The sequence below is a fragment of the Elgaria multicarinata genome, chromosome 1, assembly GCF_023053635.1.
Source record: "Elgaria multicarinata webbii isolate HBS135686 ecotype San Diego chromosome 1, rElgMul1.1.pri, whole genome shotgun sequence".
In the NCBI taxonomy this organism is placed as follows: Eukaryota; Metazoa; Chordata; class Lepidosauria; order Squamata; family Anguidae; genus Elgaria; species Elgaria multicarinata.
In genome coordinates this window covers 48,381,885-48,398,359 of record NC_086171.1, presented here as the reverse complement: position 1 = coordinate 48,398,359, position 16,475 = coordinate 48,381,885, and the positions used below count along the sequence as shown (strand labels likewise).

General features: G+C 41.5%; 1 protein-coding gene across 4 annotated transcripts in view; it reads right to left on the bottom strand.

The window, feature by feature from the left end:
• The window catches only part of MLLT10 (MLLT10 histone lysine methyltransferase DOT1L cofactor), a 133,150-nt gene extending 118,948 nt beyond the window's left edge, over positions 1-14,202 (bottom strand). The window contains exons 1-4 of one of the 4 annotated variants that reach the window (XM_063127683.1): positions 13,820-14,202; positions 13,561-13,729; positions 6,768-6,847; positions 869-923 (exon numbers count right to left, since the gene is read on the bottom strand). In XM_063127683.1, coding sequence (XP_062983753.1) covers positions 869-923; positions 6,768-6,847; positions 13,561-13,729 — 304 coding nt within the window. In that variant the 5' untranslated portion in view covers positions 13,820-14,202. Of the gene's footprint in view, positions 1-868; positions 924-6,767; positions 6,848-13,560; positions 13,730-13,819 lie in introns of those variants that run through there. The other 3 variants (XM_063127677.1, XM_063127689.1, XM_063127696.1) reach the window with 3 other exon arrangements.
• Positions 14,203-16,475: the final 2,273 nt, after the last annotated feature.

Here is a 16,475-nt window from a genome sequence, read left to right as displayed (position 1 = left end):
ATAGCTCTATTGTGTTGCATAGTTACTTCGGATTTGATTGTGTTGTGTAGCCGGCTTTAAATTAACATTGCCATTATTAATCTTTTATATTGAATTCTATTGATTACCTGCCTTGTGGATTGTTTAGTAGAAAGGCAGGGTATTAAAACATTTTAAATTTTTTCTTCTTCATGTAACAGGTTTTTTAAAAACCACAAGCTGAAATTTGTCTTTATATTTATCTTTGTTTGTAAGAATACTTTTTTGTGGAAAGTCTCTTACCGTCATGAGTTTTTTATTTATTTATTATTTTATTTAAAATAAAATTGTGAAATATGTACAATTCGCTGGTGGAATTTTACCAAGGGGAGGGAGAGAGGGAAAGAAAAGAACAGCATAGCATTTTAAAGTCAGGTAGTAGCATTGAATTCTTGATCCTCCTTTTAAGTATGCCACTTGAGAACAGCGAACCACAACTACAGATGGAACTAAATAACCTGCACTGTTCATGTACACTGAATGATTTCTGCATAAATTAATGTCTACAATTTATATGCAGCCCTCTAGCATAATACAGTGCTCTCATTCTCCATGTGTAAGAGGAAGATAACATTTCTCAAATCTATATACATGCTGCAAGAATAAATACATTTTACAGTGATGAACACCAAAATTATTAAATATACAAACTCTGGAATACAGAAGTTTCAGAGCTTTTCAGCGTTATCAGAAGATTTATAGATGGCTGGTGGTGAAGACCTAGTGCCCCATGCTATGTCCCGATTTAAGTCAGCCCATTAAACAATACTATAGAAAAGGGGACAAGATTTGTTATTTAGGAAACAATCTTCTTTGATTACATAACATTTTAAAAGATTTTAAAACTTACCCCCATTATCAGTCCTCTTTAAAGCACCATCCTTGTGAGGGCATAACTCGCATCTCTACAGGAAGGCAAACACAGTTATAAACAAAAAATTTCAGAACAAACATAACGTACCCACTATTCAAATATTTTCATGTAGTTCATAGTTTATAATTTATGAGAAGAAAAACAAATAGGCGAGTATTACCTTGCACTGAGAAAACCCTCTGAGAGACAGGGCTAAGCCTTAAATCAGGAGTGGGCAGATTTCAGGTTTGTCAGATCTTTGTTTTTTACTAGAACCCCAACCCAGGTGCAACACACACACACACAGAGAGAATTAGACGAGGATGCCTCTTAGCACATTTCAAGCCTAGGAATTTGTTTTCAGAACTGAATTGAACTTACTGTCCTTTCACCCAAATGTCTACGCCTAGTTATTCCAAGCTCTCTTCATTTCAGCAGCTTAATTTGGGTAGGAAAAGTCATTTAGTTATTAGTTGTTAAAAAAAAACTGAGAGCAAGAAATTCTTGCTGATTGCTGCAAATCACATAGACCTACAAGTAGATCCCAATCTACTTTCTGCCAACCCCTGTCTTAAATCAAAGCTCAGGACTCATGCATTTCCCTCTTATAGTCTATTTATTGGTAGTTCCTTATGTAACAGCTACCTCTGATTCTCACTTTCCAAGTGACAGACAAGCAAAACCTCCAAAGTCTTTTAGTTCTGTATCTACAGAACAGTGCAAAGCAGGCAAACACAGGTGCTTCTGTATAAGACAAAGTTTAATGAAGCCATTGATGCATCTCATCTTAGTTGTTAATAGTCCATCTTTAAAAATAAAATTTTCAGTACAGTTTCCAAAAATAAAATAATAAAATCACAATCCTTCTATATTATAGATTTTCCAAGAAAGTTGAACTACTGTGCTTCCAAGTAATATGTTAACTGTTTCTGGTTCAAGGGAAGCATTGTTGGGAGGAGGTGCATTCAAGTTGGAAAAGACCCAAACACAAGGGTCCACATGTCCACTTACCACACCAAGGCCAAATCTACACCAAGCAGGATATAACACTTTGAAAGTAGTTTGAAAACAGGGTATGGAATGTGTCATGGGCCCCTACAGCTGCCAATACTGTTATAAACCTTTATAAAGCAGTAGTATAGATCCTGCCCAAGTTATTTCAACATCCCCTCAAGAAAGTGACAGGAGGAGCACCAGCCTTCCTCTCTAGCTTGGAAGTGGACAGAGATCATCTCCATTTTAGAGACTTCAGCACAAGGACTGGGAGGATTGTCCCCCATGCCAAAAATCAAGCTCAAGGTCAGAAAAAAAAGCTGGGGATAGCTGTTTGGTGGTGACAGGCTGAGGCACCAACAACCAAAAGAAGTTAAAATCTGGAGCTGGAGACGGAATGCAGTGCAAGGTCAGGGACTAATATTATAATCCTATGCACACTTATCTGGGAGTAGGTCCCATTGAACACAATGGGACTTACTTTGAAGTAAAAATGCACAGGACTGTGCTGAAGTGGGGGACCAAGGCTTTGGTGAACATAATTTTTAACTTGACTACCAATGCCAAAGAAAACGTATGGACCCCTGCCAAAACAGATTCTACTCTGAGAACATCAGTGCAGTCCTGCTGGATTAGACCAAAGACCTATCTAGTCCAGCATCCTGTTTTCTAGAGGGCTAAAGCCCACAAGCAGGACATGAGGGCTACGGACATCTGCTATTCCCCAGCAACTGGTATTCAGAAGCAAGTTGTCTCTGATCTTGAAGGTAACATACAGCTATCATGATTAGTAGCCACTAATAGCCCTACCCTTCATAAATTTATCTAATCCCTTTTTTAAATCATCTAAATTGGTGGATATCACCATTCCTGTGGTATCGAATTCCATAGTTTAACAATGTGGTGCCTGAAGAAGTACTTCCTTTTGTCTATCCTAACTGTAGTATTCAGCTTCACTGGATGATCCCAGATTCTAGTATTGTGAGAGTGAGAAAAACTTCTGTCCCCATTCTCTATACCATGCATAATTTTATAAACCTCCACCAATTCCAACACTTATTATTTATTTTATTTATTGCATTTCTATACCACCCAATAGCCGAAGCTCTCTGGGCGGTTTACAAAATTTAGACAATTCAAAACTTGACTTTGTTCTAATCTAGCAAGCCCCAAATGCTGTAGCCTTTCCTCATGGATCATTTCCCTTTTCTGCACCTTTTCCAACTCAACAATATCCTTTTTGAGATGCAGCGATCAGAACTGTGTATTCCAAGTGTGGTGACACCATAGATTTGTATAAAGGCGTTACAATATTGGCAGTTTTATTTTCGATCCATTTCCAAACAATCCTTAGCATGGAATTTATCTTCTTCACAGAAATCCTGAAATTCTACAAATTATTTATTATTTGTTAAATTTGTATCCTGCCTTTCCACCAAATGGTACTCAATGTAGCTAACAATAATAAAATACAGAACACAAAAACAAAGCAGAAGAAAACACCAATTAAAACAACCAGCTAAAACTCTCTGTAGCATATTTACAAGTCAGCTTATGGGCCAAAGGCCTATCTAAATAAAAATATCTTTTGTCTGCCAGCAGACAGTGAATCAGAGAGAGGGCTAATTGGGTCTGCCTTGGCAAGATGTTTCAGAGTCTTGGACCAGAAACTTGCATAATGCACTACTACCCAACAGTTCGGGTTTTGAAACATTCTGAATGCACTGATATTTACAGGGGGGTTAAGGCATAAAGAAAGAAGTAGAACAGGGGTTAATATTAGTAAAAAGACAAAAAGCCTCTCCAGGGATAGGTGTCTTGACCACTGGAAGCTCTGTTCAAAAATCTTTTTACTTTCCAAGCCTACAAAAATGTTTAATATGCTCCAATGGTCAGGACTAAATAAAGCAATTCTAAAGTGAAAATCATTTTATTTAAACATGGACTATGACGGGAGATAAACCAAGTAATCTCCATTTACCGTAACCGTTACCAAAAATGACCAAACTGTACAAAATGGAAAGCTAACACACCAAAATCTTCTTTTTCAAAGAGAATATGCGGGTAGGTGTTGCCTGCTGCCCATTCTTGCTGCCCATTCTTTCTAAGTTGCTTAACTCAATAAGCTGTCTACATTGCCATACACCTGCTCTTCTCCCCTTTAGAAAAATCTGTTGGGCAAAATAGAAAAATATGAGAATGCAGTCTTTAGCACCATCTCCTTATAGATCATAAGTTTTCAAATATCAGGTCTCTTTGAATCTCCACACTACCACCATCAGATTGTCCCCAAGGGAAGACTGGAACTGAGCTCTGACACTTCAATCACCCCTTCCCACAGGTAGAAATAAATGTCCAAACTGGGATACCCTGCAATTTTGAACATTATACTTTCCCTGGCCCTGAAAGTGCAACCATTTGCTGGGGTCAAGGAAAGTTCCATGGTCAAATAATGATAGTCAATAACCATGGAACATCCCATTCAATTGGTCTCTTCCTCCTGCAATGATGAACACAATCTCTCAAGGTCAGCTCCAGAGGGAGCACATCACACTGCCACCCAACAGGCCCCATGTCACAGTGAACTTCCCTGGATCAAGAGCATCTCACCTTGCAAATAGCCAAGAGATAAGGAGAACAAAAGAAGAGAGAACACACACTGGACCACATGTGCCTAGAGTAAGGTTTAAGGAATCTTAGAGAAACCCAAGGAATAAAACAGCCCATCAAAACAAAGAGGAGAATCAGAAATAAGCTTGCTACCTTCCTAATGGCTTTTCTTTACACTTTGCAACATTTCCCCCTAGAATAGTTTTTTCTCTCCTAAAAGTACTTGTCTGGTTTAAGAGATGTGTTCAAGAAAGTTGTAGATGTGGAAGAAAACAGTTTACATATGACAAGTTCTGAGACTATAGATGTCACTATCTAGCCACATTGTTGGTATAAGCTGTTTCATGGATAAGGAGCCCACTGGAATTCACACAGATGTTTTATGGGGAGGGGAGAGGGAGAGCCCTAAAATTGCAACGGGTAGGACTAAAGAGGAGCAAGAACAAATATTCTAAAAGAAGAATAACTGCCACTGTTTCAACAATCTCTAACTGACTCACTAGAGAATAATGTGCCAAAACCAAAATGGGTTGAATTTCTACCCAGACATACAAAATCCTAACGCCAGTACAAGGCCAAGTAGTACAGGGAGCCACAAAAATACTAAAACATCTGTGAAAACACATAACTCATCAAATACAGCTACCACCTCCAATAGAATTAAACTCTCATGACCCAATGTACTTGCTCCAAAACCCATGAAAAGACCACTGCACCTAGAAGAAGACAGCTGATAACAAGGGTAGTCCATTAAGTACTCTCCCATCTTTATTAAACCAATCTGTTAAGTAAACCTGGCCAACATATTTTGATACATTGCCTGTCAAAGACTAAGTGTTCTCATAAAGCTATGCAAGACTATGACAGTGCCAAAAGGGAAAACACTATTTACACACCCTCCAAACTCTGCCATATGGTAGCATGAAAGGAGGTCACAGGGGGAAAGCTCTACCTTTGAGTTCAACAGCAAAGTAGGTCTAAATCTGGAAGATGAAAGGTAAATCCTGTAGCAATGACTTAATAACCACGTTCACACATCACACTAAACTATGCATGCATGAGCAAGAATGAGATGCAGTGAGCCTTGGGCTCAGGCACTTCTCCCCTCCTCCCCCCATGCAGCTGAAGAGAAAGAGTTCAGAAGCTTTTCCTTCTGCTTTTAATTAATTGCAGCTCCCCATATCATCCAAACTGGGAACTGTGGTTAACATTAACTATGGTTATTTTAAAGGTGCGAGCATCAGAAACCACCATTTGAATGTTGGCTTGTTTTAATAGTTTCAGCTATTGAGCAATAATAATAATAGGTAATCACAGTTTGTTACTCTAGATGACACAAACTACAATTAGGGGGACGCTAAAGGGAAAGCTTCTGAATTCTTCCTCCCCAGTTGCACAGAAGGAAGTGCATGAGCCCAAGGCTTGCTGAGACTTGTTTCTGCTCATGCATTGTACTAAGCCAAGGTTTAGCATGACATACAAATGCAAACAATTAGTGAATATTTAATTAATTGCCTCCAAGTAATGATAATTCAATACTATATTTTTGAAGAAAGTCTCAGGCACTAATTTGCCATATGCCTAAGTTGCCTTTTGCTTTTTTTTAAGGCAAGCCTCCCATTTGATCTCTTAACCTCTCAGTATCTCATGCCTAATTTCAGTACTCAACTCCAAATAAACATATTTTACAGCATTTCCAATAAAGCACTATCCAAACCTATTATGAGTCCTTGCAAAGTCTGGAGTTGGAATTCTCTGGAGTTAGAATCAATATTCCAGAACAGTCCACATATTGAAGCCAGAAAGTTTCGAGCATTATGCAGAGTCAACCAGATTTGCTTCTCTCAGGTTTCCCGTGTATATTCCCAAAACCAAAAAGCACTATGATAGCAGCTTCCCGTGTTTCAAACTGGTGAGAGAGTGCTTTGGTGTCTAGCATCTCTCTCACCCTAAGCCAGAGAGTCAAACTGGAGGCTGGCACACCCACCCACAAGCTCCTCAGTCATCCTTTCCCGCTGTCCAGCACAGGGGTGGAGGACACAGCTATGGAGCATGCAGTAGGGTCACCTGATCTCTCTGCACTTCCAAGCTGAAACTAGAAGAATTGAAAAATCCAGGCAAAGAAAGGAAAATTGGGTTCCTACAGACCTCTAGCTGGTTTACACCCACTGTTAAGTGGTGAATGAAAAAATTTTGCCCCCTGCCAAAGGTAATACAATTTGAGCAATACTACTTTGCACTAGAACATTATAACAAGCATGCATATAATTATTACACAATAATTCAAACTTACCACTCTAGCTGCTCTTTCCTGAGATTCACATTTTCTGCAAAACCAAGGTCCAGTGGGTACTTGTACAATTCCATAGCATGCTATTTTGGGAGAGAAGAACCAAATAAATATATTAAGAACATATACTATATACAAAAGTTCTGGCATACAACCAGCTCAGGCTAATAGCTATATAACCTATGGTGTGATTTATTTATGTATATTATATTGAGATTGAGAGTCGGTCAAGTAAATACATTAAAGATCATTTTACTAGTGGCTATAAGTGCCTTTTGTGTTCACAAGTGTGTTCAGAACTGACACTAAATATGTTTGGGTGCAATCCACATCCTATTGAAAACAATGGGAGAACCACCCTTGATTTTAATTGCACAAGTTGTATATGGCTTGTGTAGGGGAAAAACATGGTATAAAACAGCTTTTCATAGCAGACTACCAATTGTAACAACAACATGTAGTTGTTACTATGAAGCACTCTTGCCAGAAGCATGAGTCATTTTTGCCCTCAAAAGTCTGTCTGATTCTAAATAGTTCTCTTGTTTTCTATGAAAAGTACATCAGAGCATATGTTCATCATTACTACAGGAGAGGAACACGACATACTAGGAGTGCAGACTTGAACCTAAAGCCTTGACTCTAGTTTAACATAATGGGCCTGTTCAGACAACACGCTAAGCCATAGTTAGGCCACTAACTCTTTTGCAGCAAATAGTTAATGAGCATGTTTAAACCTTGGCTATGTAGCCACCATTTTTAGGAATGGTTCACAAAACACACTAAGCCATAACGTTTAGCTCAAAATGCTTAAACACCGTGGCTTAGCGTCTTGTCTGAACAGGGTCATTGGGTCACTGAAGCTTGAAGGCCTCCATCAGCAGAGGGCTTGTTCTACTTTATAAGCTTGCCTCAAAAGTCCTGTCCCTGACTCTTCCCTAATTTGACATTTTTTCTGGAGATTAAGACTCCAAAGTCAGACCCGGCTCTTTTCCTTAACAGTAATTCACCTGACCTTGCTTTCTCAACATTCTCCTGCACATGCTTCTCAACCTGCTATCCCTTTGTGGTCTGCCTCCAGCTATGGCTTTTACACATTCCACAGTTCCAGCTCCTCTGAATAGACTACCAGTTGTGACCTTGACTACTCCCAGTCCTGACTTTGGTTCTTCTTTTACTCTGATAACTGATTGGACTGTCTTCCTGCCTCCTCAACTGTGATTCAATTTATGCTTTTTGCCTTGACCTATTTTCCAGACTTTGTGATCCTACTAAACCCTGTTGTCTACTCTTGATGGGTCCCATTCCATTACTCTTCAAAAGCTCCTGTTTGGGAACTTTATAGAGTTAGAGCTCAGGCTGAATATGCAACAACTTTATTATCAGGTGTAAACCCAACAAAACATACATCCCTAAACAACCTTCCAATTAATTGCTCAAGTCTTTACCACCTACCACAACACTTTGATCTCACTGCCATGCAGTCTTGGGGACAGAAGAGTAATTCTCCTCATCCCACATTGGGAAGCATGCCACAGGACAGCTTCTTATCCTCTTAAAAAGAAAGAGATGCAGCTATGCTAGCCACAAAGTGCTATTTCTGATTCCAAAGAATTTTCCAGCACTATATATGATGTTTTATATGTAAAAGTTTAATATTTGATGTTTAATACAATGCTGTAATGTAATATAATGTTTTTATATCATGACTCTTGTATCTGGCTAAAACCCATGCTGGGTTGCCTTAATAAAATTTGATTCCAAAGAATAGAATGATGGGACAACAGGGGACAAAGGCGGGAAAAGCAGGTATTTTCACACATATACTTCTCCAGAGCTGAGGTAAACTGAACCTTTTTACAGTCTTTATCATGCCTGCCCATTCAGGCATGTAAGGGCTTTGCTAGACCTACCTTGGAATCCGTGCAGGAGGGGCGAGCCCATGCTACAAGTAGCATGGGCCATCGCCCCTGTCTACACGTAAGACACGACGGGCTGCAGGAAGGACCCGTCGCATCCACCACTTTTTTTTTAGTTTTAAAGGGCCATGTGTGCAGGAGCGCACCAACGATTAAAGAAAGGGTGGGTTTTTTTTAAAAAAAGTGTTCCTCGTTCCCCCCCTGCCTACGATATCCCCCCTCTCCCCATGGCTCCATTTCCCCCCCATCTCCTCCTGGCTCCATTCCCCCCGCCCACAATCTCCAATTCCCCCCCATCCCCCCCTGGCTCCGATTCCCCCCCATCTCCCCACCCTGCCCTGATGGCCGCAGCACTCCTACGGAGTGCTGCGCACCATCCATCGCTTTTCCCAGCTACTCATGAGTAAATGCTGTAACCAGGAAAAGCAACAGAATGGGCTACATGCCCACGGTCTCGGGCTCAGCCCGAGACTGCAAGAAATACCAGGCCACAAGCGGTGCCGGTTACCCTGGGGCCAGGGAGGTTTGACCCCTGCCTGAGCCCGGGATCCCCTGTGCATCATCTGGATGCATAGGGACAAGCCCGGGCCTCACACCGGGCTAACCCCTCATCTAGCAAAGGCCTAACTTTACACACTTGCATGATCTCATCATGATCTATCACAGTGGTCTTCAACTGGTGGATCACAACCCAAAAGGTATTTTGCAAGGTCAGTCTAGATGGGTTGTGGCAAAGCTGTTGCTGCCATGTTGGGGAATTGTGAAAGTGGATTCCATGTTGCAGGTTGGGAGTCCAAAGTGAGTCTCAGGTCTGGACAAGTTGAAAACCACTGATCAATGAAATTTTAGGAAGCATTATCTACATTAGGTATTTAACCTGGAGCTCAAAACAAGCACTTATACATGCAGACAATGCCTTAGATCAACATTTGCCAATGCTGCTTATACCTTTTAGACTTGCTAATGACTCAAGGGTTTTGATCTTATATGATATAGATTGAAATGCTCTATGTGTGAAAGTCTCTCTGAAATATATGTGTCACAAGCATGACTGAGTTTAGGAATTAGTATAGTGGAGACAATTATGTATACAGAGCAACTGGCCCAGGGGTTTATGGTCCAGAATTCAACCATCTTAAAGCTAAAAAAGCTGGACATAAATACAGACAGCACGAGTGTAACAAACCATTTAAGCTTTAAGCATGGATCATATAGAAGTCTAATTTAGCAGCCAACATGAAAGCAACATATCAGCCCTAAAACCTTGGTTAGCGTGAGTTACACAGCACAGAGCTCAATCCTAAACATATTTACTTGGCAGTTAAGTCATACTGAATTCAATTCAACTTACTCCCAGATGACTATGCATAAGATTGATACACTCTGTAGTATAGACAAAGTCACTAATTTGCTACCCTAACCAACCACGATCATTTCTGTTCATCAGCTTGGACAAAAAAAAATGCATTTGAGGAGGGACCACTTAATTTATGAGGTTAGATCCCTTATGTATAGCCATTACATAACTATCTACTCAGACATATGGCCCACCAATTTCCATGGGACCCCCACATAAGCACATATAGGATTGCAGCCTAGGGTATTTTCTTACAGTTGGGCTATGCACTTGAACTCATAAAACTCTTGGATGCAATAGGAACCTTTTCTTAAAGACATTCTAACATTACTCTAGCCAAACAATTAGCCAAACTTATTTTAGAAACATCATGGGAAACATGCCCTAAAAGGTGCTGTCAGTTTACAATCACTCAATAGGAACCCTGTAGCTCAAGATACCTCTAACCAAGTTAGCACTACAGAAATAAGAATGAAAGTTAGTAATGTAGTGTCTAAGAAAAATACAGATACTTTGCAAACCCATAAGTTAACTTGATTTACAAAAACCAATTATATTCTATTTTGGCCATCCCTCTCCTTTCCTTACCTACAAGGAAAAATGCATGCCCTACTCTTTATGCTCAGCAGTGCTATAACATCATTAGATGCTGTGCTTAGCCTCAGTGTCTTGGACTGCATTCACCTGAACACATTTTGGGGGAATTATTCCACAGTAGGAGACTTATTTCTGTACTGTCTACATCCTCTGTGTACACAGGTAAGTTCATGTGAAGATTGTTCTGGGTTCCTGTCTTCTTAAGGGGTCATCCCACAACAGTACTGCAGATCTACAAGAGTCTTCTATCACTTGAAATTCCTTTACACAGAGTGCTGTCATGGAAGACTGGAGCACTGAAAGAATGACAGCTGCTCCCCATAGCTGTCACTGTTCCCTCCACTGGAGTCCCTTGAGGAAACAATAACAACTACTATTGGAAGAGGGGGGCTCTTAAGCTGATCTTTCTCGGTTAATCTCTAGCTCCTCCAAACAGGATACTTGGTACACAGGGAATCTCTAATAGGAGTTCGAGGGAGGGAGCACATGCATGCATGCATATATAAAGCTTTATAGAGACATGTAAGGGAAATAGTATTTAATTTTGCCCACAAAATATATTTAATTTACATAGGGAGATCTAGAACCTTATTGGGAATTTGGAGGCCAATACTGAAGTATATAAATTTAGAACATAACCAGATGCCTGCAATTATTTTCCTAAGGATGCAACCACATGTTCACTTACTTCGGAGTAAATCTCACTGAACTCAACGGGACTTACTGTGAAAAAAACATGTGTAGGATAAATTTGGGTTCTTTGATACTTTCAGTATCAAATATGTATTTGTGGTTAAAGGCACATCACAAATACATTAACCAGTTGAGTACCTTTACCCTCCGGCATGCCTCATATTTTCCCCATTTTACTTGGAATTATTTCCTAGTTCTCATGCTCAGACTATGTCCCAAAGATCTTGCAAGCTCCAATTTTATCACCACCAACTCAACAGGAAAATGAGTTGGAGTAGATGAATGTGTGGAAAATTAAATAAAAGCACAGATGCTACAGTCTCTCACTTGCATCAAACATTGAGACTTACAATAAATATAGTTAACCACTTTCAATTTACTTAATAGGTTTTATACTGGTTGTGCTTTTTATACTGTATTTTGTAATTGTGCTTTTGACATGTTGGTTGTTTTATTATGCTTTTAACTTTTGTGAACCGCCCAGAGAGCTTCGGCTATTGGGCGGTATAGAAATGTAATAAATAAATAAATAAATACTGAGAAATCTACCAACGAGACATTTTAGGTGTACCTAAACAAAGTCTTCTTTGCACAATCCAATATCCATTCAGGAAAAGGAAGGGGCTTATCTACACAACATTTTGTGACAGATCATGATTTGCATTCTGCTTATTGATTTCATATTTTTAAAAATGCATAGGCTTTTATGAAATTGGTGGGGGCTACAGTCTCACATTGCCCATCATTTTGGCAATGAGCTATTCCTCCTCTTCACTATCAGAGCCTTTTACTGTTGAATGTGCCCTATTCCCACTCCTGTTCAGCATGTTGCAGTAACTGCAGAGCTGCACAATGGCAATTGCACAAATTTTGCCTAACAAGGGACAGAAAGACTAGTTCCACAAGTAATATGAATAGACACACCCTTGGAAAAACATTACTGAAATTATTTTTATGAAAAAGACCCCAAAATTCAGATGACAGTGTAATGACAGTTCATTACAACATCCAGGGCTGACTATGACCAGTGGGTTGTTTGGTTTGGTTTTAAACTGAATTCCCTGGAGTTTTTGTACTATCATACATCCCAAGGGAGAGGCAGGTAAGTTGTTGTTGTTGTTGTTATACATGTACTCACATACTCTGAATCACAATAGGAACAGCAACTTATTCCAGAACTGAAGGAAACTCAAGCAGGACACCAAAACAAGCAGATACACACTGTGCTCATTATAGAAAACAAAACAGCAATACAGCCACTCAGCTGGGCACCAGCCAACTGCTCTCCCTCCACTAATCCAAACAAATCTACCATCAAAGGCCAAGCAATTTTACAGTGCCCCTTTCCTCCCCTCCTCCACCACCACACCACAAACAGGAAGTCTCCTCACCCAGCGGACACCCTCCAACTAAATGACGCTCTGGCAAAGAGGCAGTCGGGAGAGAGGGAAAGAGGCAAGTCACATGACAGCTAACTCTCTCTCTTAGACAAACACGTTTCCAAGCTTCTTGTCTAGGTTTAGGAAAAAGAACTCTGCGTGGGGGAAGGGCAGTACAAGACTACTGTACAGTACAGTACAAGACTACTGTAATCGTGCAAAAGTGTAAAGAGATTCAGACTGAGCAGGCTGAAAGGCAGGAACCAAAAGTAGCGCACACACGTCGCCCGGATTCTTAAGCTCGGCGACGAAATGTTTTGCTAATACTCCGCACCTATCCTTTCCTACCCACTTTCGTTACTAAGAGCGGAGAATGGGCAGGCACGCATCCAGGATGAGGAAGTAACGAGAAGGGGCGACACACGCCACTTATCCCTTCACACATAGCAAGAACAGAGGGAAAGCGGACCTTTTTGCCATTGCCGCCCCCAAAGTGCACTGCCGTCTTCATCACCTTTGGAGAAGACGGCCAAAGGGCACACGGGTCTCCATTTGCAGAAACTGGCAACCTTCCGACTGTGCTGGCCATGAATATACAGAAATAGGCCGATAGTAGCGGGGGAGGGGAAAGAAAAGGCTACCTGAGGGGATATCTCGAAAGGCCAAGATGAAGCTGGGAAGTGATGGCTTGTGACCGGGAAGGGGGGGGATACGTGAAGGCACACGCGGATGGAGGGGGTGGGTAAGGAGCGAAAGAAAAGAGGCCGCAGGGAGCAGCCCGCCGAGCCGAGCGAGCTCTCCCTGGAGGTACTACGGCTGAGCGGGTTCGACCGGAGCGGGGCCCTCTCACTCACCTTGATGCACTGCGACATTGCAGCCATGCCCGTCGCAGTAAACCAGCGGATTCTCGGCCCAGCCCCTCTCGTCGGAGCACACGCAGCAGCCGCCGATCATCTCCTTCATGCTATTGGAGAACTCTCCCTCCAGTGACACAGGCAGCAACAACGGCTCGCTAGAGACCATCTAAGGGTTAAAAACACCGTCAGCACGACACCACCAGAGAGACAGACCCCGCCGCAGCCGCCTTCTCCTCCTCCTCAGCCTTTCCCGCACCGCACTCCGCCTTCAGTCGCTCAGCCACCGCCGCCGCCAGTACCGTCTCCATAGTAGGGACGTGGGACCCATGGCCGCTGGTGGTAGTGGTAGTAGTGGTGGTTGTAGTGGCGACGACAACGGAGCAATGAGGAGAAGGAGGGGGTGTCTTCTCCAAGTCCTTCCTGAGTGGTGGCTCGGACGGGCAGCTCCTCGTCGGTCCTTAAGCCCAAACGAACGAAACGGCGTTCCTCGCGAGTATTTGCCGCCACCGCGGCAACAGTCCTGCGGGCCACACGGCAAAGCAACAGAGCAGGGCCTGCTGCACGCAGGCGCACTGCAGCCCTTCCTCAGAGAAGGCCCCACGACGCGGCAGCAGCGGCCTTCTCTTTCGTCGTCGTCGTTTTCTCCACCTCCTCCTCCTCCCCCTCCACGCGGTGGCTCATGGGCAGACAGTGGGACGCGAGCCGCCGCGAAGCTCGGTGTCGCGCGATACCCACTCGCGCCTCGTCTCTCTCTCTCTCTCTCTCTCTCTCTCTCTGTGTGCCGGTTCAGAACGTGCGCGCGAGACAGAGATGGAGTCTCACTGCCTTAGGGACACAGGCTGCGTGTGTGGCGTGAGAACCCGACTAGGCCCGGACAAGCACCGTTCTATTATTATTATTATTATTATTATTATTATTATTATTATTATTATTATTATTATTATTATTATTATTATTATTAATTATATTTCACTTGTCTTGCAAAGATGGCACAATATTGGGCTCCCGAGAGATTGCTGTGTGTGCGCGCGCGTGTGTGTTCGTTTTATTTGCCTCAGGCGGTTATGACGCTTGAGGGACGGGAATTGATACACTCCCGCCCCTTGTTCAGTCACACGCACCACATTGGCTTCGTGTGTTTCCCAGCCCCCGCAGTTGAGGCAGCTGGGCAGAGTTAAAACCTGAGAGAACACGGCAGTTGCATTTACCTAGACCCCTTGGCTCTAGAAATGCGATCAGCAGTTTTGTGGGGTTTGGGCGCACAGACACACACACACACTTATTATATTATTATTATATTATATTTATTTTTGTCCCTCCTTTTGCCCAATACTGGGCCCCACTTAAGAAACAAGACTATTTTCTATATACAAAGAAGGTTTAGTTGTGCTCAGTGTCCAGTTCTTTACCAGTATGATGGTATTTCTTTCCTACCATGATCTGAAATACCTTTAATGGGAATTAATGGTATGGATGGCAGTTCCATCCAAGGAAGGCTGATGTTAGGTGAGCCATGCTCCATTTATGATTGCAGATTATCTTATGCCAAAATACTCTCAAATCTATTTTTTAAAATCAGAACATTTCCATTCTCACATCATCATTATTATTATTATTGAAGAACCTTGTGGCATCTTAAAGACTATTTTATTGTGGTATAAGCTTATTTTTTATAACAACACTTCCTTATTCAGGGTAAATTGTGTGTGTCACACACATGACTTACTCAGACTAAGGAAGCATCGCTATAAAAAAATAAGCAATTCCAGAGCGATGTATTTTACCCTTTCCACATTTGTACAGTCCTCTTACTTCACTTCGGCTGCATCTGCAGAACTGATACATTTCCACTTTTACTGTCAGGTTTTACTTCCTGAAGTTTGACTAAGGCATTCTTATTCCCAAACCTAGAAACCATTGTGGGCAAATCCTAGTTAAATAAATATATTTATGCTCATTACCTTAATCCTGGCCTCACCATATCATTGAGTACCGCACATGCATAGATCTATCTGTGTGGCAGTTCTTAAACTGGAATTGAGCAGAATAGACAACAGGGAAACCAAAAAGGCCATGTCAGTCCTTAACAAACACAAGCATACACTTCTCAAATGTATCTAGATTAATTTGAAAGGGCATATTTTCCAGATTTTGATCAATGGTTGATTATTTGCTTTTATATATTTCAAAAAGCAGAGTGAAAACAAGATGGTTGAGGTTATCAGCATAGAGGAAAATCCCCAGCTTTTCAATTATCCATTGTAAGCAGGTAGGACTGTAGCAGAAGGAACTAATTGTGGCTACTGTTAAGACAGAAAGGAGATTAAATACAGCTTTGCAAAATTCTACTTCTCTGCTTGCCCCAGGGCTTCTACTTTTGTGAAGGTGAACTGAAAGAATCACAAAATACCATTGATTTATTTCCACTATCATGCTAAATGACAAGCACACTGATTTTGTGCATAGGCTAGTAAATTGTTATGATTATTTTGCAAGGCTGTCTTATTGGCTGATAGTCTATTTAATCAATTTTATTAAATTATCTGCATTGTCCCAATATATTTATATATTGGTTGACTGCAGGGTTGTTTTTTTTAAAGAAGTTGCAACATAATGAACCATATAACACCTCTTGCAGATAAGTGGGGTTTGTGAAAAGCTGTTGTGTAAAGGGGAAGAGGGATGTGCAGGACTGTGGCCACTTTGAGATATCAGAGCCTGCAATTTGTGTGCAGGATATCTTGGGTCAGGCTTTGTTGTCCTTGAAAGTTTGAAGTGAAATTTTCTAGATAGAGGAGGAAGGACAGGGGACAGGGAAAGGGGAGTGGTGAGTGTCATTTCCTACAGAAGGCTTAGCTAAACACTTTGATTAACATAACAGTGACATTTGAGTGTTTGCAATCTGCTGAATA